The sequence below is a fragment of the Arvicanthis niloticus genome, chromosome X (assembly GCF_011762505.2).
Source record: "Arvicanthis niloticus isolate mArvNil1 chromosome X, mArvNil1.pat.X, whole genome shotgun sequence".
Taxonomy (NCBI): Eukaryota; Metazoa; Chordata; class Mammalia; order Rodentia; family Muridae; genus Arvicanthis; species Arvicanthis niloticus.
The window spans coordinates 86,355,969-86,376,662 of record NC_047679.1 but is presented as its reverse complement, the minus strand read 5'-3'; the positions used below and the strand labels follow the sequence as shown (position 1 = coordinate 86,376,662).

The 20,694-nt window shown below is 35.0% G+C and overlaps 1 protein-coding gene across 4 annotated transcripts in view; it reads left to right on the top strand.

Annotated features, from left to right (window-relative positions):
- Window positions 1-20,694, top strand: part of Rbm41 (RNA binding motif protein 41) — a 77,502-nt gene that overhangs the window by 26,259 nt on the left and 30,549 nt on the right. For 2 of the 4 annotated variants that reach the window (XM_034486066.3, XM_034486067.2), the window contains 3 exons: window positions 824-1,227; window positions 13,237-13,384; window positions 15,110-20,644. In XM_034486066.3, the coding sequence (XP_034341957.1) occupies window positions 824-1,227; window positions 13,237-13,384; window positions 15,110-15,276 (719 nt within the window). In that variant the 3' untranslated portion in view covers window positions 15,277-20,644. Of the gene's footprint in view, window positions 1-823; window positions 1,228-13,236; window positions 13,385-15,109; window positions 20,645-20,694 lie in introns of those variants that run through there. The other 2 variants (XR_013106042.1, XR_013106043.1) reach the window with 1 other exon arrangement.

The window sequence follows — 20,694 nt, the reverse complement described above, 5'->3', positions numbered from 1 at the left end:
TGGTCTACAGAGTGAGTTCCAGGACAGCCAGGGCTACACAGAGAAACCCTGTCTCGAAAAACAAAACAAAACAAAAAACAAAAAAACAAAAAAACAAAAAAACCAAAAAGAACAATTATATATCTGTTGAGAATTTGAAATGCACTAAATTTGACCCAAATTGATAATTTAAAAAATAGTAAATACAAGTGACAAATGACTACTGAATTAGACTAATTTTAACTGTCAAGAAATGCAAGAAATTGGAAAGAAACACTTCATTAGATCAATTTCTTCATAGAGTAGATAATGGTTCTATAATACCAATGGGTGGAGGAGGAAAGTTGATGAAGGGATGGGACGGAAAAGTTACTTAAAAGCCGTAATAGCAAAAAAACTGATTTAGATCTTGATTATGTAACCACGTATTTAAAAAATCACAGAAATAATGAAGGTATTTCAAATATAACCTTGGAATCAAATAATATGTAGGAATTACTAAGTTCATGAGTATGAAAATGCCATCCTGGTTCTTTTCTTCAAATGTCCTTGTAGGTTAGAGGTATGTATACTTGGATGAGCTTGACGTTTCTGGGTGCCTTACTTACTCTGCCATGTATTGGCTTTGCTTGAGCTGGACAGTCTTAAGATACACATGCACATGCTCACACGCATGCACACACATACATACATGCACATGTATTTGCTACATGTTATAAAAAGACATTTCCTAAAAGAGGTTCTGTATCTGGTTCTGAGATCCAGAATTTAATTTTTATTAATTTTTAAGAAGTTGTACTGGGGAGGCTTTGTAGAACTTCCATATCTCTTTGTCTTGATCCAGATGAACCCCCAAAGAAGAACAAAGGTGATCCCATGAACAACCTGGAAAGTTTTTACCACGAGACTATAATGAAAAAACGTCTTGAAGAGTTCCAACTTTTGAGAGGTGAACCCTTTGCTTCCCACTCACTGGTCTCAGCTGCATCAGTGAGTGGTAGTGGCACAGCTGAGAACCCATCACTCCTCCAGGACAAGGGAAAACAGGCAGCACAGGGTAAAGGCCCCAGTCTCCATGTGGCAAAAGTTATTGATTTTCCACCTGAGCAATGTTGGACTGGGCCTAAGAAGCTGAAGCAACCAATAGAATTTATCCCAGAAGATGAGATCCAGAGAAATCGTTTGTCAGAGGAGGAGATCCGAAACATTCCTATGTTTTCTTCATATAATCCAGGGGAACCAAACAAGGTATAGGCCACATCAAGAAAACAACCTGGGTTGTTTTTGCTTTCATTTACCTCTACCGAACGCAGCATTTAAAAAATACCTTTACTTATGCCAAAGATTCTGACATAGGTACAGTGATTCTGTTTGTCCTTGATCTTAACTGTCATTTTCTGTATACCATTTAAGTAGTCTATCCCCTAGCATGTTCTGTGTGCCTTTCATAGGTTCTAAAGTCCCCTTGGATTTTTGAAATAGCATAATGAGATTTACTCATACCCACTAGTATCTCTGAATTATAAGAAATGTAACCACCAATTTTTTTAGTGATTAACCATTTGGTTGTGGATAGTGTTGACAGCACAAATCCTTAAAGCATTAATTTTAGAAAATAGAATAAAAATAATGATAACAGTTCCTGATTTAAAAAGCATGGATGGAGGGCTGCTAAAGTACTTTGCCTTTCTGTTATGTTACTCCTGTTCCAAGAGTAGGTAGCTTGATGTTCATCTACTTTTTTCATGAACTGTTACTTAATAACTCATGGATAAATTATGAAATATTCATATACTTAGCCAGCCATGTCTACAAAGATTTAATAACTTTGCATATTTGCTTAGTTTTAAAAATTAGTAGCGCATTATCGTTATACCTGAAGAATTTCATGCATTCACCAATCCCATCCTTCTTTCTTTCTAGGTTTATCCACTATTTTGAATTTGCTTGTTTTGTTCCTGTGAATATTTTTATGTATTTACTAAGACTGTATACAACTGTCCCTACTGAATGATAACTAAATGGACTTTGTTTTTCCTTATGGTTTGAGAACAATATGCATTCAGTAGACCCTATACTCTATATTTTCAATTTTTGTTTTTATTTTTGTCAAGCTAGCAGTATGCATTGTGGTGCTATGGTACTTTATTGAGATTCTGAGCAGTGCAGTGAGTGGCAGCTCACAGTCAGCTACATATTAATAAGGGAAAGCACTGACACTCCAGAATACTAGGTTAAGCTGCAGTGTTCCATAGATTTTATATAGATAGAGATAGAGATAGAGATAGAGATAGAGATAGAGATAGAGATAGAGATAGAGATAGATATAGATTGTTTCCAACTTAGGATGTTTTCAAGTTAAATAGGATTTATCAAGACATGACCCTATCTTGTTTTTTATAATAAATTTATTTATTCACTTTATATCCCAATATCAGCCCTCTTCCTCCCAACAACCCCCCCCACTTCTTCTCCTCCCATTTCTACCCCCTTCTACTCTGAGGAGGGGAAGGCCCTACACTGGTACACCAAGGACATAATTCTACCTTAACTGAAGGTATGTCTTAGCTGTTCATAAATATTCATAAATATCTTTTTATACAGTTTGAAACTATATAGATAATATCATACTTTATATATTTTTTCTTACTGTTTTGACTCAATGTACCCAATATTTTAAAATTTTATTTCTAATGATACAAGGAACTATTTAGTATTCCATTATAGAAAAGTTATAATTCATTTCTCTATTTTTTGATTTATTTCCTCTCATTATTTTACTACTACAGATAAAACTGTAACATTGTTGTGTATATCTTTGTTTTAGTATTGGAGATCAAACTAAAACCTTGTGACTACTAGGCAAACTCTATCCCATAGACTTATTTTCATGCTTTATGTTGAGACATGATTTTGCTAATTGCATGAGCTAATGCTAAACTCATTCTGTAGCCCAACTAAGCATGAACTTGTTATCTTCCTGCCTTGGCTTCTGAATAATTGATATTCTAAGCTTAAATCACTAGGCCTGGCTTATATACATCTTTTACTGCCCATGAGCAAATTCCTCCTAGACAATAAGTTTTAAACTTAAGTCATAATTTCATAATTCATAGTTGGTACCAATAGAGTTTTATTTTTAAGGAAACATATAGGAGAATAGAATAGAATAACAGATTAAAGTGTATCCCATACAATTATATTCCACATAGTGAATTGCTTCCTTAGACTGTATTTTGCGCATGCATATATGTTAAGATGAAGGAGCAGTATGTGTGGGTTACAGTATTTAATACAGTTTTGCTATAGATCTCAGACAAAATATTGGGAAATATATCACTCTCTTGTAATGTTTTTGTATTTCAATATACATGAAAATCACATGAAGGCATTATTAAAACATAGATTGCTGGGACAGATTTTTGACTTACTGGATCTGGAAAAGGGTATGAATATTTGCATTTCCAACATGTTCCTAGGAAATGCTGACACTATTGGTCTAAGAGTAGAATTTGTTTTTTACTATTGGATACTTTATTTATTTCTAATACAGATGTCATCCCCTTTCTCCATTTCCCCTCCCTAGAACCCCCTATCCCCCCTATCCTATACCCCCTCTTCCTTTATACTTTTATACCATTTTGATTACATGCATGTATTAAGGTCAGTTCTAGGTTGAGGGTCTAGCAATACAATAGATGCAAATAGTCAAGGAATAAGCAATACAATAAACACAAATAGTCAAAGAAAAAGCAAGGCCTTAAACCCAGTTATGTGAACACTCCCGTGATCACTGTTTCCAATGGCTTATCAGGATGACCAAAGTATCTGAACCTTCTTCCCTATCCTAGCCCAAGGTCATTTTCATGTCTGAAGCCTATTTCCTTGTTCTAGCCTAAAATTTAGATTCCTGTCTGAAATTACATTGTTCTAGCCTAATATTTAGAATTCTGTCTGAGATTACTTCTTTGTTGTAGCTTAAGATTTAGATTCCTACCTGAAATTACTTCTTTGTTCTAGCCTAATGTCAGATTCCTGCCTGAAGCCTACTTCCTTGTCCTTGGCCAATGTCATATTCCTACCAAGCAGCCCATTTCCTTGTCCTTGGCCCATGTCAGCTTTTTTTTCCAAGCAGCCCCAAAGGCTCTCCACCTCTCCTCCTTTTTTATTTCATTAACAAGATGAAGCCTGTCTTAGGCCATTTTGACAAGAAAGCCTTCCTTACTGGTCATGGAATATGCATTATCAAAAGCAATGCATTTCTGTCTTAGGTTGGTAAGGCTCTGTGTAGAATCTTACCCATCCTTGACTTGCCTGCCTGTTAAATTTAACTCTGTCTGGGGGGTCTATTTTCAGTTTCAAGTCATATACTTTGGCTGCCAGCCTGTTGATGTAGTTAGAGATAAGCTTTAACATGATGGGCAGGAATAAAAGTATTCCCAGGACAAGAAGGGCTAGCCTGATCAAGCTATATATGCTATTCCTGAGGTTTGACCAAAATGGAAATACTGACCTCAAGCCATGGATAATTTTATTAGCATTACCTGCAGCATCAAAGTTCAATAGAACAGCATTCTTTAAATTCATAATCTCACTATGCAAAGTTAAAACATCCAGAGAGGTGTTAGGATTATGCCAAATATCCTACAGGTGTCTTTATTTTTTTCTAATTATAATGACAATCACTGTGAATTTCAAAAGTAACACTACTCCAATGGTATTGGTCATGACACTTAGGATGGCTCCTAACTCTTGAACCCTGAACCTCCTTCAGATAATTTGAATAGGTTATAGAGTATTATCTGTTGTTCCAGGTATTTATATAAATCCTTTTGTATACTCCATACATTAGTAACATTTTTTGCTAGATGATTAGCAAAAATAGTTGTCTTAACTCCTTGTGTCAATGCTATTGCAGAAGCAGTGGTGCTAGCAATTAATGGAATTAAAGCTGTAATACCAGCAATAATCAAGCCTGCTATCCTCTTGCTTCTGCTTAGAGCCTAACTCACGTCTTCCAATACTTTCAAGCTTTTTTCAGTGAATCAAGGTTTTCTAATACTCAGGGCAGTAAGACAAAAGCTGTTGATACCTCCCCCCCCCCCGGCTGTAACAGACTTGCCAGGTTTCAATACACTAACACAATTGAAAATTATACAGTCAATGCAACTTACAATAAATACTGTAGAAGAGACAAAACCAATTTTAGCTTGACAATTAAAAGAGCCTTAAAACATGCACACATGTTTGCTTGAAATCCAGATCCTGTCCCAACATTATCTCTTGCTATCCTAACATCATAGCGAGCTGCAGCTAGCTTTCAAATATGTTTCTGACAAAGTCCAGATCCAGTCTTCCAAAAGTAGACTGTTATTTCCAATATTGGATTGATTTCTAGACCAGTACATGATTGAGTCCTAATAGCTGGTCACCTTTAAGAAGAATACAAGAGACATTATAATTTCTTTTTTTGATTCTCTATCCCACAAGGTCTAACAACTTGAGGTAAGGCAGCTTGTCCCATTTGGGATATAGTCAAGCAAAGGTGGGTCAGGAACATATGTCCAATACAGCTCTCCAGTCACCCTTGTAAGGGCACTCAGCAAGCTCACAGGTCGGCCTCATTCTTTGTCTCAGCAACAGTATGTCTCACCAATCTTCTTAAAGTTCCATGGGCCTCTTCCACAATACCTTGTCCTTGAAGATTATATGAAATCCCTGTAATAAATTATTGACAAAAGTCTCGACTGCTCAACTACAATGGCCAGACCTATTATCTGTTTTTTATTGGATATTTTATTTATTTACCTTTCAATGTTATTCCCTATCTCATCCCCCCCCCCAACCCCTTATCCCATCCCCCCTCCTCCTACTTCTATGAGAGTGTGCTCCCATCATCTTCCCATTCCCACCTCCCTGCTCTCAAATTCCCCAACACAAGGGAATCCAAACTTTCAGGGACCAAGGCCCTCCTCTTCCAAGACTGGAATTTCTAGACTTGATTTTCTAGGTTGCCTATCTAGGAATGAAATTATCATCGTACAGGATATCTGTATCTTCCACTGCTGGCAGCAGTGTTACTACTACTGTTCCCTATCCTCCTCCTCTTCCTTCCTTCCTTCCCTCCTTCCTTCCTTTTTTTCTTTCTTTTATTTTTTTGAGACAAGGTTTCTCTGTGTCACTTTGGCTGTTCTGTAGACCAGGCTAGCCACAAACTCACAGAGATCCACCTGCTTCTGCCTCCCTAGTGCTGGGATAAAGGTATGCACCACTACTGCCTGCCTAATAAATATTTCAGAGATTCTCCTCACATCTTAACCAAGATTTTATATTAGACTTTAATAGTTTGGACAGATAATTTATCTTTTTATTGCAAATTCCTCATTTCCAGTAAAGATATACATGTATTTTTACATTTATTAGCCTTTTTCTACCCCCTGTGAGCTAGCTTTCTGTTTCTTTACCCACCATTTGATATTTCTGCCTTCTGTACTTATTTTAAGGACTATTTTTTTCTTTTTTAAAGATTTATATTTATTTTAATTGTGTGTGAGAGAGGGGACTTATAAGAAGGGGAATGATAGGGGAGGGAGGTGTAAGAACAAGAACAAAGAGTGTGATTTAGACTATTAGTTTCTGAATATTTTTTGAATTTAGTGGCAGATTAGCCATACATACAGGAATTTAAGAGAATATTAAGCAAGATAAATATCAAAAACTACACATAAGCATAATATACAAGACAAACTACAGAAATACAAGACAAGAAAAAAGGAATACTTTATATAAGATCAAAGAGAATTACATCAGACTTATCACAGCAAGAAGAAACTGTAATGAAATCTTCATGGTTAGAGAAAAAAAACCTCCTACCTACATTCAAAACTAGACACAAACCTTTCCTCTATTATAAAAACTCATTGAAAATGTGCTGTAGACTCATGGAAAAAACAATACTCCAAAACATTTAGAAGAAAATGGGAAAAAAATCTAAGTGGCCTTGTCTTTGATATATTTTTCACCCAAAGCACAATTTATATAAAAAATTGATAAATTATATTTGTTCAAATTATACACTTTTCTGTGAGGAACATGTTAAAATATGCAAAAAGACATATCATAGATTAGCAAAAATAGTTCAAAGCACAGCCATATATTACAAAGGACTTGTATCTAGACTATGCAGAGAATCCTAAAACTTGATAATAAAATGAATAGCTCAGTTTAAAAAGTGGTCAAAGAGTAAGACTAGATGGTTCATTAGAGAAGATTATAATGTGACAAGCCTGTGAATTCAATCTTACCATTGTTACCAAGGTACTATAACATGAAACAATGAGATACAATTAAACTCCCACTTAAATAACTAAAATCCAAAAAACTGACAATACCAAATGCTTTTGATGATTTAGAGCAACAGGAATACTTAAGCATTGCTGGTGGGAATTTAAAATGGGACAACCTCTTTAGAACCCAGTTTGAAAGACTTTTAAACAAAGCAAAACATTGTTTTCTCCTATGATATAGAATTTACTCTGTTGTTTATTCAACTGTTTGAAACACCCATGTATATACATGCATGCATACATATACTTATATACATACACACACACATACATATGGAATGTGGATATTTGTAATAGCTTTATTCATAATTGCCAAAAGTAGAACTAATCAAAATGTCTGCCAATTAGATGAATTTGGCAAATGGATGCAATGAAATATTTAGCAGCAAAAAGATTTGAGCCATCAAACCATATAAAGACATATACAAACTTTATATGCATATTTAGTAAACAAAAGATGCTACTATGAAAATAAAACATGCTCTTATTTCATTCTGCAATATTCTAGGAAATAGGCATCAAAATGATAGTAGATTACTAAAAGTTTAAGGGAAAGGAGAGAATAAGTGAAGCATAGGACATCTTTCGGAGAATAAAATTATTCTATGTGATACTGAAATGCTGAAGGCTAGCTGTATGTTTGACAGAATATATATGTATGTATGTATGTATGTATATATACATATATATATATATTCTTAATGTATACAAATATTTAAATGTCATTTAAGAGATTAGTGACTTTTAGGAAAGAATAAAGATAAAAGGAGAATCTTGTTGTATTACAATTATATATGATAATCTCACTAAAGGGATAGGACAAAGAGTACTGACCTAAGTGGCTTTGGAAATGTATAATCTGTAAGACTAATAGCAAATGGGAAGTGCATATAAGCACCACACCCTGGTTGCTAAGGCTGTGTGTCCTGGTTAACAGTACTGATACTGCATCATTAAGTAAGTGGTTGACAGATAGTAGAAACTAAGGTTCTCCTTGTTGGAGTTAAAATGACTCGTGGTAATAGCTTAAATTTGGGAGCATCACTGTGAATTCATATTTAACTTAATACAGACACAGATAGTTTACATATAGAAGTATTTATCTGTGTTTATACACAGGTTAGTATGAACGTGTTTTTCTTCTTTGAGTTGAGCAAGCCCCAATGAAACAAAACCTGTCTTGCTCAGGATGGATTACTTCTAATACCATTCTCTACTAAATGTAACAAGAGATTTTTGGAAAAATAAATGGCTGCACTTATTACTCAGGCAGGGAATATACAGGATTATTAGCCTTGTACATCTTTTTGTATGAAAAACACAGGGACTGAAGAAGTCCAATAATTGAAGCTAGAACAATCTCTGCAATAAACTAAACAAATTAACTTTGAATAGTGATTTAAAATATAGAATATCCCTGTCTGTGTATATCTGCTAAGAATTAAAAAATTGAGGAAGTAGAAAAGAAATAAATCTTAGGAACATAATTCCCAGATGCTTAGTTGTGAGCAGCTTGTGTTGATTTGTTTCCCAAGAGTACAATATGGAAAGAAAGATGTAACTATTTTTCCACACCTATTGTTAATGATGGTTCCTAAATGCTTTAACTTCCCTTTTACCCACCAGAGGTAGTGGAATAGAAAGGATATAGGAGAAGTGGACTTGTTTAAAACACTTCTTTGGAGCAACTCCCATCTGAGTTCTCTGGAATCGGCAGTTCAGTTCACAGGTTAGCAGCAGCAGTTTAATCCGTTTGCAAACATCTCACTGATACACCAGCAGTCCAGGTTGGTTGAGTCAGGATAGCAAACACAAATCAGCAGTGGTGGCAGTACCTAGCAGAGACAGCCAGGCCTCAGCCTCCACATAAGTCAGGAGGAGTGACCAGGGAAGAATGTCAGAAGTTCTTGACTGTGCCTTTCTCAGGGAAGTGAAGATCAGCAAAGACACAAGACCAACAAGTGCTGTACAGCTAGCTGTACAAGCAAGCCAAACTGTCACTGTCCATGGAGTCCGATTTATACCCTCTAAACATCACCAGTCCTCCATGGGTCTTGCCTCAGCATGTGCATCTGTCTCAGCTGACATCACTCTGCCAATCAGCCTGAGTCTGCTGAAGTGGCAAGAAAGTGCAGCATACCTCCACAAGTGTTTTGGTGTGTTTCTCTCTATGGAGTCCAAACAGATAGAGCTCAACTACACAATGTACGGCAGACCAATACATGCCTGTTGTTATCAAAGAATCCTTCATCTTGTGTCCTTTCACATGCTTGCTTTAGCAGAACATCCTTCATTTTGTATCTGCTTCTGTCAAACGTTCCTTCACAAGTCTTAGTCTTTCACCTTTGTCCACTTCAGGAAAATACTCCTTCATGTGTTTGTCCCAGGAAAACACCTTCCAACACAACTGATTTTCCAAAGAACCCTTAACTTTCAACATCAAGAAGTCAAGCAAGTTATGGAGACATCTGTTCAACACTACCTCAGTCAGGTGGTAAAAGCTAATATCACCAGTCATAAATCAGTGCTAATTAGTATTTCTGCTTGATACAGTGTGACCAAAGCTGAACTCTTCTGGTGTAGTTTTATTCCCGATAATTCATTGCTGCAATCTAACGTTAAAAAAAATCAGCAGAAAAATTCTAGTATTGAGTTATCCTATTAAAAAATCTGACCAGTATTCTGAAAATTTTCAAGATCATGAAAAATGAGCATAATCTAAAAAATTGTCAAAAGAAGCTTAAAGTTACATGGTAATTGAAAGAAATCCAGTAATCTAGATGATATCTTAAACAGAAAAATAACATTAGGTAGCAACTTAGGAAATCTAAATAAACAATGGACTCCTGTTAATAATGTAACAACAGTAATTCATTAATTATAATGAATATAACATACTAATGTAAGATCAAAAATGTCAGAACCTAGATATGGAGAATAAAGACATGTTACTCTCCATTTTTCTGTAAATCTAAAATTGTTCTAAAAAATAAAGTCAAATTTACAAGGCTTTTTAAAAGGATGGCTACAAATGGATTCTGGGCATTGGGCCTACTCTTAGCCTCACATGCTTTTCTGTGGTTAAGTGTTAGAGCCAAAGACTCTACTGCTTAGTAACTTTAATAATCTTTAATGTAGTTTTTCATGTATTTCAGTGATTCTATGAGTCTTTTCCTATCTGTCATCTTTTTTATTCTAATGTGAATTCTTTTCTAACTTTTTATAAAATTACTCTTTAGTTTAAGCTAAAAATATTTTAAATGTTTCTGTTTTTCTTTCTCATTCTTTTTGTATTATGTTTAAAGAATACATTGAATTTTCCTTCCTAAAAAATGTAAGTATCTAAAGCACTATTGCAGGCTTTAGCTTGGTGTTGTATAGCAGGCTTGTAGGCTTCTTATCTTCCATGACTGAAGCAATTCTCTCAGTTTCCCTTTCCAGCTCCAATAACTTATGATAACTTACTACTGTTATACTTTTAGCTTCAATGATTTGGACTATTTAAATGTTTGTCTAAGTAAAATAACATAATATTTGTCCCCCTGTCACTTAACATATGCCCCTAGGATTTTATTTGTGTCATAGCATATAATAGTGTTAATGAAAAAAATACACAATTTTTACCTCAAAAAAGAATAAGACAGTTTATTCTTGAGCCAAATATCAGTGACTATGGCCTGGCAACACAGATTCAGGTTACCTCACAATCTATGTTGCAGCATGGTAACAATTTCATGAAATAACAGAAAAACAAAGAAAAATCATAAATCAAGATAATTTTGTACACTGATGGATTCATCAGGTAGGTGGATTACAGCAAACTGAAGATATTTCTGCTCTAGGCTTCATATGCTGTCTGATGACATTCTTAGAGTTTTCATGGGTAGAAGCTAGTGATCTGTTAATACATCTCAAAGATTTCACTTGTTAATCACAAGTGTGTTGGGTCAGACAGTGGTGGGCAAGGAATGGATATTTGGGGTGGCTAAAGATAGCCCAAGGTAATTAATTATAATTAGGCCCCAAGCTGTGTTATCCTGAACTTTCCACAGTCATTAAAGTTCTAATTAGTTTTCAGCCTTTCATAGGGTTCAATGTAACACATGTTTTTTTTCCAGAAAATCTCATTCACCATAGGATTTTTCCTTTTAAAGATTAATATTCTAGTCTATTTATATGCTATCTTTTCTTTATCCACTTGTCAGTGGACATTTTCTTATTTTTCAGTTTCCTCTATGTATCTTCTTTGTGATTACTATAAATAAAATGATGTTTTAAGCTGATGATATGTAAGTTAAATAACATTATTATTATAATATTATTATAGGTATTATTTTGTTCTATTAAAATTTCAATAGCATTCTATTACTAATTGATAGAATATTTTCCCAAGAGTATTAGTTACGGGTTAGTTTTTTGTTATTTTTATTTGTTTTCTTCATGGTCTCTGTTTTCTCTCATTTGCCTTTTTGCCTCTGTCTTCTATCTTTTACATTAGAAGCCTTTTTCCTGTGCCTGATTATCCTTGTCCTTATTTCTGACTAAGGAATGCAAAGTTGTTCCAAAGCCCTGAAATCATGACCTTTGTGTACTTTGAATCCACGATGATGTTTTATAATCTCAACATTTAGGAGGCTAACGCAGGAGGATTGTGAGTTCTAGGCCAGCCTGGGGTATATAGTGAGACTCTATCTCTGAATGACAATAGGAAAACAGTAATAACAAGGAACCAGATGATCTGGCTAGATCATTTGTTGGAGGACTTCTCTACTCCAAATCAGTATGTTTGTCTTTCATGAAGCTTAGTGCCCCTAGAGCAGACTGCCCCTATGCTTTCTTACAAAGAAACAACCAGGGTTCTAGTGGAAGAATCGTAGTCAGATCATGTGTGTTCCCAATATTTAATATGCATTTTTTCAATCTCCTTGTTTTCAAAAACACTGCTCTTGACCTCAGCTATATAAGACATTCCATGTTTTCTGACAATTAACCTTCATATTCAACCAGGATTGGTGAGTTGCCCTCACCCAGTACTATAATTGCAGAGGTGTTAATAATCTAATTTATTTTGCAATTGCCTTCAACTTACCATCCTCATTTCAACATTATTTAATAACATCTACTTCCAGAGCCCCCCAAAGCTATCAATTCTTGAACTGTTTGTAGATGCATTTTTTCTTGTTTTTGTATTTTATATATTTATTTAATTTTTGGACAAGATATCACTATGTTGCCCAGACCTGGATTCTTGTCCCAACTTAGCCTTCCTAGTTGGTAGAGTTACAGGCTTTTACCACTGTGCCGACTTCTGAATTTTTACTTATTTGTTTAGTGTGTGTGTGTGTGTGTGTGTGTGTACATTCATAGAGGTCAGAGGTCAATGTTGTATCTTTCTCTGTTGCTCTTTACCTTTTACTTTTTGAGACTGGCTCTCACTGAGTTCAGAAATCATCAACTGGCTTGATTGGCTAGCCAGCAAACTCTGGGGATCCACCTAGCTTTTTACATGGGTTAGCAGCAATTTAAAATCAAGCTTTCAAGTCTGTGCAGCAAGCACTTTTATCCATAGAGCCACCTCCCTAGCTCACTCCTGATTTATGAAGATTTTAAGAGAAGATTGCACGTGTTCTTGGATTTCCCATCCTATGGATTTGCTATTGAGTTGTCTTTGGTGTATTTAGTTCCTACTCATCCATTGATTTTTGTATCTTCCAGAATATTGTTGATATTGCCTTCTTTCTCGCTTCTTTCTAACCTTGTTGGTTTTAGGCCTTGTAGCTTTAGAGTTTTCTGGAGACAATACCATTAGATGACTGTTCAATCTTCCATCTTTATCTGAAAGTAATTCAAGCCATAATAAAGGGTTGTTTTCCTCATGTGATTATTTTTGTCACTTCTCAATTTGTATTAGGTGCTATATCTGAAGAACCTTAGCCCTCGGGTGAAAGAAAGAGACCTTATCTCATTATTCGCTCGATTCCAGGAGAAAAAAGGACCACCCATTCAGTTCCAAATGATGACTGGACGCATGAGGGGACAGGCTTTCATCACCTTTCCCAGTGAGTAACTTCATATAGGTAGTCACTCTATTGTAGCATCAGTACATGTGAAACTACCTGTTATCTCACCAAATTAGACAGAGCCTTCGTACATGGGTACAAGGAACGGGGCCAGTTAGGAAAATATATTTCCAGTATTCCTTGGTCCTCCTTCCTGTGCTTGCTTCCTCTTTCCTATGGATGCTACACAACCATCTTACCCTAGTATCCTCAGTTTTCCCATTTTTGACATTTCCTTCCTACCCTACCAATATTTCTTTCTTTCTCTTGACAGTACTACTTCTACTCTGTATTACAATAAAATTATTCACAGTTAGTGTGTTGGTATTGTGATGAGAAGACATATTTTTGTCTCATGTCCAATTTCTTAGGATTAAGTGATTTTAAGTTAATTAAGTTATTGCCAATTCTTAATTATTGGAAGATAATGCATTCTTCCAAATATCACTTGCATGTCAGTACATGGCTTGTGCTCTAATCTGAGTACAAGAAACTTTCAGTAATTTTGATCTTAGTTGTAAGCTAGCCAGTATGTCTTTTGCATGAAGAAGCCAGATAAGAGCTATCCCTTCAATTGCCTCTAAACTATGATTGTAATACTCTGCTAACTTTTATGTGAGCAAGTGATTTTACACATGAGAATTGCTGATCTCCTTCCCCTTGCTTTCCTATAACCTTGTACTGTCTTTTCTATCTGATTGAAGGTTTTTAGATTCATTGTACCAGTGGTTTTCAGTCTTTTGAAGGGAGAATTTCTATTAAATTTGAAAATATATTTCATGTAGGCATATTATATATATATATATATATATATATATATCTCCTAATCAAAAGATACACAATACAAAGGCTTTATATTTGTATGTGTACATGTTTATAAAGTCTATGTGTGCATATGTTGGTGTGTGTGCACATGTGTATGCATGCATGTGGTGGCTCCAGGCTAACCTACAGTGTGTCTTCCTCAGCTGCTCTTCCACCTTAATTTTCTCACTGAACTTAGAGCTCATGGATGTGGCTCAGCTGGCTGGTCAGTGAGCTACAGGAACTATCTCCCTAGCTCTAGGGTCACTACTGCGTGCTTCCAAACCTGGAATTGGATATGGGTACCAGGGATCCAAGCTCAAGTTCTCATGCTTATAGAGCAAGCCCTTTACTTATAGGACCATCTCCCCAGCCCCAGCTTTATACTTCTTAGTTTGTACCTATTTTGCTAATCCTAATAGCTATGGTACACACGTGAAAATTTGGTATATATCTGAGACAAAGTAATCTCAGTCTAATGGCACTTTTTACTTATAAGTATCATTATCCCCATAAGGATCCCACAACTACTTTCTAAAAGAAAAAGAGTAGCTAAATGTGTTCAATAGTGTGGTAACTTCTTTTATTTCTGTAACAATTTTAAAAAATTTGCATCTCATATTTATATCTAAGGTAAAAGCATGTTTATAGTTAGGTTTAACTTATATGATTTAAATATACGCCCTATGTATCCTTATATCTAATATATCTTTGAATCAAATATATATTTTGAGAGTCTTTTGTCACTATTATTACCCATTAATTTAATCTTGCTAACTTATACAAATTGGGGGTTGCAGGCAAGACAAAAACATCAAGCATCAGTATGATTTTTAGAGCATACAAATCCAAATTAAACCTGTAATATAATTGAGTGATTAGCTCTATATAATTTGATGCATTTTTCTTATTTTTTTCCAGATAAAGACATAGCATGGCAAGCACTGCACCAAATTAATGGATATAAACTCTATGGGAAAATATTGGTGATAGAGTTTGCAAAGAGCAAAAAGCAACAGTCAGCTGCTCAGCATGCTTCCCTTCTGACATCTGCTCCAGATGGCAGAGCAGAAGTCAATGGCAGCTAGAAGTCCCTATCTACACACATGTACATGCACATTTGGATATATGTATGTATGTAAACACACACTCAGATGATTTTTAATCATAATCTTAGTTCAAGGATATGTATATTCATAAAACTTCATTGAAAATTGAAGAGGAGATATAAGAAAGACAGAAATTAGGACAGTGACTCTCAGCATTTGGAGAGAATTGACAAAAATATTTTCTATAATTAAATACTGTGTAGTATTGGAAAGGATTATATAAAATTGACAATATAATAAGTGTTAAAGATAATAATGAAACACTATATATGGCAGATAATACCCTGAGGATTAAAATCATGTGAAAACCTTTAGTTCTCAGGATATATTGCATAGGAATGTTCCTGAAGATTCCAAAAATTCTTTAAGAATTTTGTAGCCTTCAGTGTTTAGTCCTAGAGATAAGACTTTTTTGAGGACTGTTTCTTGTATACAAAGTTTTAAAACTAACCCAGTGTTAAAATATTTATTTACTAGAACTCAAACTGTGTTTTGGCAGAACTTTCAACAGTTTCATTAGGTAGATTCATAAATTTATCAACTTATTTAATGATTGCTTTCACACTAAGTTTTCAGAGTCCTCAAAAACATATGTGTTATTATGACATCTTTTACACCAAAATATTGGTAATTATGATACTATTGAATTTAGAACAATATACATTAAACATGGAGTACCTGCCTAATATATGTTAAATATTAGATATATGAACTTTCAAGAGGAATGAACTAGCCTATATACTAAAGGGACAAGGAAAGAAAGTTCTTTAGAAGAAAGGCAGCCTGCCTCAAGTCCCCTAGTGATTTGTTCATAGTTGTTGAAGAATAGGATCCTACTGTGGTTTAGATGGTATAACCAGCTTTGGAGTCAGACCTGGGACCCTCAAAGTCACCCATGGTTACCACCATGAGCTTAGAAAGTTACTTAATCTAAGCCTCATCTATCTTATCCATACAGTAGCATTGCTTCTTACCTCCCTGAGTAGGGGTTAAATGAGATAGTATTATCCAAGATAAGGAACAAGAGGAAAAAATAAAGGAACTGTAGGGAACTCCACAAGTACATGGAACAATATATAATAATTCCATTCAAAAATGGAGAAAGAAGCATGAAAATACTGCAAAAGCTCAAGTAAAATGGCTCAGAGAGTAAAGGCACTTGCCACCAAACAGGAACCAACAGAACCTGAGTTGAGACCCTAGAACCTGCCAATAACAGGGCAAAAAAGGTAGGAAATAATGCTATAGTTTCTTTAAAAATAGTATAAATCCATAGGAACAAATAAAACAAAAGGATGTAAATTAATTCAACTTCCTAAAAGGAAGAGAATTATATTGGTAATTCCACTGTGCTGTTAGCCCTGGGATGCCTGGGATGTGTAGAAAGAGTCTGCATGGCTGTCATACCCTGAAGCATGAGGAAAAGGAAACAAAAATACTAGACATAAAGATCTACTTTTAGTTTAAAAGGTCAGTGTTTGAAGATGTGGAAATTTTAATCACGTATTTTCATAACTCCAGGGCCCCCAAATAACCTGAAACAAGGTAACAACGTAAAGAATGAAAGGAGAAACAGACATGTTCCAAACTGGATGGATACTCAGTACCTCCTTCCTAATACAAGTAGTGCTACACAGATGATATACAAGGAAGTAGCCAGTGTCAACACTGGGCACTAGATATATCTGAAAGACAGCCATAGAACATTCTACCCTACACTAGAATATATATTTTCATCCCATGTATATGAAACATCTTTAGGCTAGATCATGAGCTGAACCACAAAACAGGCCTTAATAAATACAAATACACTAATGTAATGTCAAACATGTTCTCTTCCACTTGGAAGGAGGTTACAAATCAGTAACAATAAATTGGGAAACTCATAAATAAGTGAAAATTAGTGACACTTAAATACCAAGTAGGTCAATAAAGAAGCAGAGAAGAAGCTGGAGAAATGGCTCTGCATAAGAGTACTTAGTGCTCTTGCAGAGGACCTGAGTTTGATCCTCAGCATCCACACTGGGTAGTTTTTAGCTACTTTTGCCTATATAGGGCATGTTTAGAGACAAGCCTATTAAATGAGAAGAAAGATTATGTAACAGTAATTCAGTTTATATCTTAAGCCACAGGAAAATAATAGCAAACTATACCTAGAACAAACAAAAATGAGAAAACATGCAAAATGCATGAGAGTAGAATACAATAGAGAAAATGCAATGAATTCAAGCAAGAAATTGGCAAGCCTTTTGCTACATCTAGCAGGGAAAGGTAGAATATAATCATTAGAAGGAGAAATAAAGGAGGGAATACTGCTGCTGGCCTATGAAAAATAAAAGGTATATGAGGGAATACTATTATACTCATGTGTCAATAAATTAACCTACTAAAAATGAACAAATTTCTAAAAAGATAAAGTACCAAGAACCAAATATAGGAAGCCAGAATAGACCTCATAACAAATAGGCTAAATAAGTAACAAGACAGATAAGCCACAACAATACTGATACTTAAGTTGCTTTTGATTTGAATTCTAGAATACTACTAAATGTTTAATAAAACAGTAATCCAATTTCTTTACAAGATGTTTTATTAAAAAAAATAGGGAACACTTCTGAGATATAGTACTATAACATGGGAGTACCCTGAGAGTATGTTCAGGGAAAGAAATCAGTCACTGATGATGACAAATTGTACAATTTATATCTATGTCAAATACAGAGTTGGTTTTAAAAATACATATATATGTACTGATAAATGGTAGGCAGGGAAAACTAGAGTGTATAGGACTTCTTTGCAAGTAGATAAAATGTTCTTAAATTTCATCAGTGTTTGTATAATGATGAATATACCAAGTAGGTGAATGTCATGGTATGTGAGTTAAATCTCAGTAAAACTCAAAAACATAGGAACTTGGACATTGTCTGAATGTCTACCTGTCAACATGAGTGACATATAACTTAGGGCACATCCATTTAGTAGGGTATCTGAAGCCATTAAAACAGTAGACTAGATCTATGAATAATATTGTGACCTGTACTCATATCCAATATTTTATATTGTTATAAACTAAGATACATGTATGTATGTATAAGATGTATGTAACATATTTTAAGTAATTAGTTCATGTGTATAGCTTTGTAGAGATAATAAATATCAAAACAAATATAGGAATGAAATAGGAAATGTATATAACAGGCTTACCTTCTGCAAGTGGCTCTGTACAAGCTAAAAAAAACACCTCCACCTTGTAAACATTTTTAGGTGGTATGATTTGGAGTAATTTTTACCTTTTTCACTAGTTTTTAATTAAAGAATATTTTTAAATATTCTTACAAACACTTGGCTTCCAAAATGTTCGTCAGACCTACTCTGAGGATTTCTGACTTTACTCAGGACAAACTTCTATTCATTTGCTATATTGCTCACATGATGAATGCTCCAATTTTTCATAGAGTTTAAGGGATGAGAAGGGAAGGATCCTGGTTACAGCTTCTTGCACATGTTACCCTGGAATACACTTCTCAGCCAGGTTTCTCAGAAGGGACTGCTTCCTCTCAGGTGGGAAACCTTACCTCGTCTTTACTAGACCTGCAGACCACTTAAAAATGGAGAAAATCTAGTAGACGATACCTTTCAACTGGTGCAGAGATACAGAAACTGGTGTAACCAGACAACCAAATTCTACTCAGCAATAAAAAACTAAGGAACCATATATGCAACAACTTGGATAAATCTTATAGTTTGCTAAGTAGAAGAAGCCAGACTCAAATGGCTGCTTACTGTTATATTTCATTTCTGTGTTTTCTGGAAAGGATGAAACAGTAAAGCAGAAAAAAGCAGTAGACACCAAGTATTGGCACAAGGGATTTTTTTTAATAATAGGAACTTTCTGTGTGTTATTTATAGTTACAATGTCTATGTGTTTGTTAAAACTCAGAGAATTATACACCAAAAGAATGAATTTAATGTGTGAATTTTTAAAAATAAAACTAATTTTTAATGAAATAGATTTGGAAAGAGAATCATTTCATTAACTAGTGTAAGTGTTGTGTGGTCTCTCATTGCTGCTGAAAACCCAAAGCCACTGTATTTCTCTTTTGCTTCTCATAGGTGAGCCCAAGCCACTAAATTAAAATCTTTTTATTAGTTACTTTCCTATTATTGTGGTAAGCTCCCTAAGCAAGGTGACCCGTAGAAGGAAATGATTTGTTTGCAGCTATAGTTGTAGAAAGATGCAAGTCCCTCACCGTTACCGCAGGGATCATGACAGCAGGCAGGCAGGTTTGGCACTGAAGAAGTAGCTGAGATCTCACATTTTAAGTCATAAACAGGAAGCAAAGAAGCACACTTTAAATGGAGTGAGTCTTTTTGAAACCTCAAAGCCTATCTATCCCCAGTGAAGCACATCCTCAAATAAGGCCACACCTCCTAATCCTTTCCAAATAGGTTCACCAAGTAGGGATCAGGTATTCAAACATATGAGCCTGTAGTGGCTAATCTCATTCAAACCACCAGTCTCTACAGCTGGAGATAACTCAGGAGTATTACACTTGTTGAACATGCATGAGGTCCTAGGTTCAATCCCCAGTACTGCCTAAAATTTAAATTTTAAAAATCTGATCCAGATAAGTGGTATAGTTCAAGCAGGAAGCTTAAACTATGTGTTGAGTTACAAGCTAGCCTATGCTACAAATTAGAACTTTTCTCAAAGAAATCTGTATATGCATACCAAGTTTTACCATTAAAAGACTAGGAAATATATTTATTGCCCCAAGAACTAATATTCTTTGTCTACAATATTTGTTTTAGTAAAATAGTCACTGGATGGTACCAATCCCTTATCTACTGCATTTTGATTTTGTTTTCTCCTTGCCATATACTACCAACAATAACACATGCCTCCATAGTTTATGGACTGTACTTTGGAGCCATTATTATATAAGGTAAAGCTTACTTAAGCATGAATAGTGTGACAAGCTGGTAGCTGAGATGACTACTAAATGAATAGCTGGTGGGTAGCAAATTATAATGCGGATATCCTGGACAAAGGATTAATTCACATCCCTTGGGTGATGTGGGCTGAGTGGAATGGATTCTATTCAGTAGAATGTCATGAGATCTCATCACAATGTGCAGAAGAGGATATAGTTTAAATATATGAGTCACTTTTTCCCAGGATTTTCCATCTAATATTTTTGGACATTGTTGACTGCTGATAACTACAACCATGAAAACTGAAACTACCAAGAAGAAAGAACTGTATTAAGCTAAACCTTTTGTTTCCATAACAACAAATACCTAAGATAAACAGTTTAAATAAAGAAAGATGTATTGATCCTCACAATTTAGTTTTCATTCCATGGTTGGCTGGTTCTGTTGCTTTTGGACCCTAGG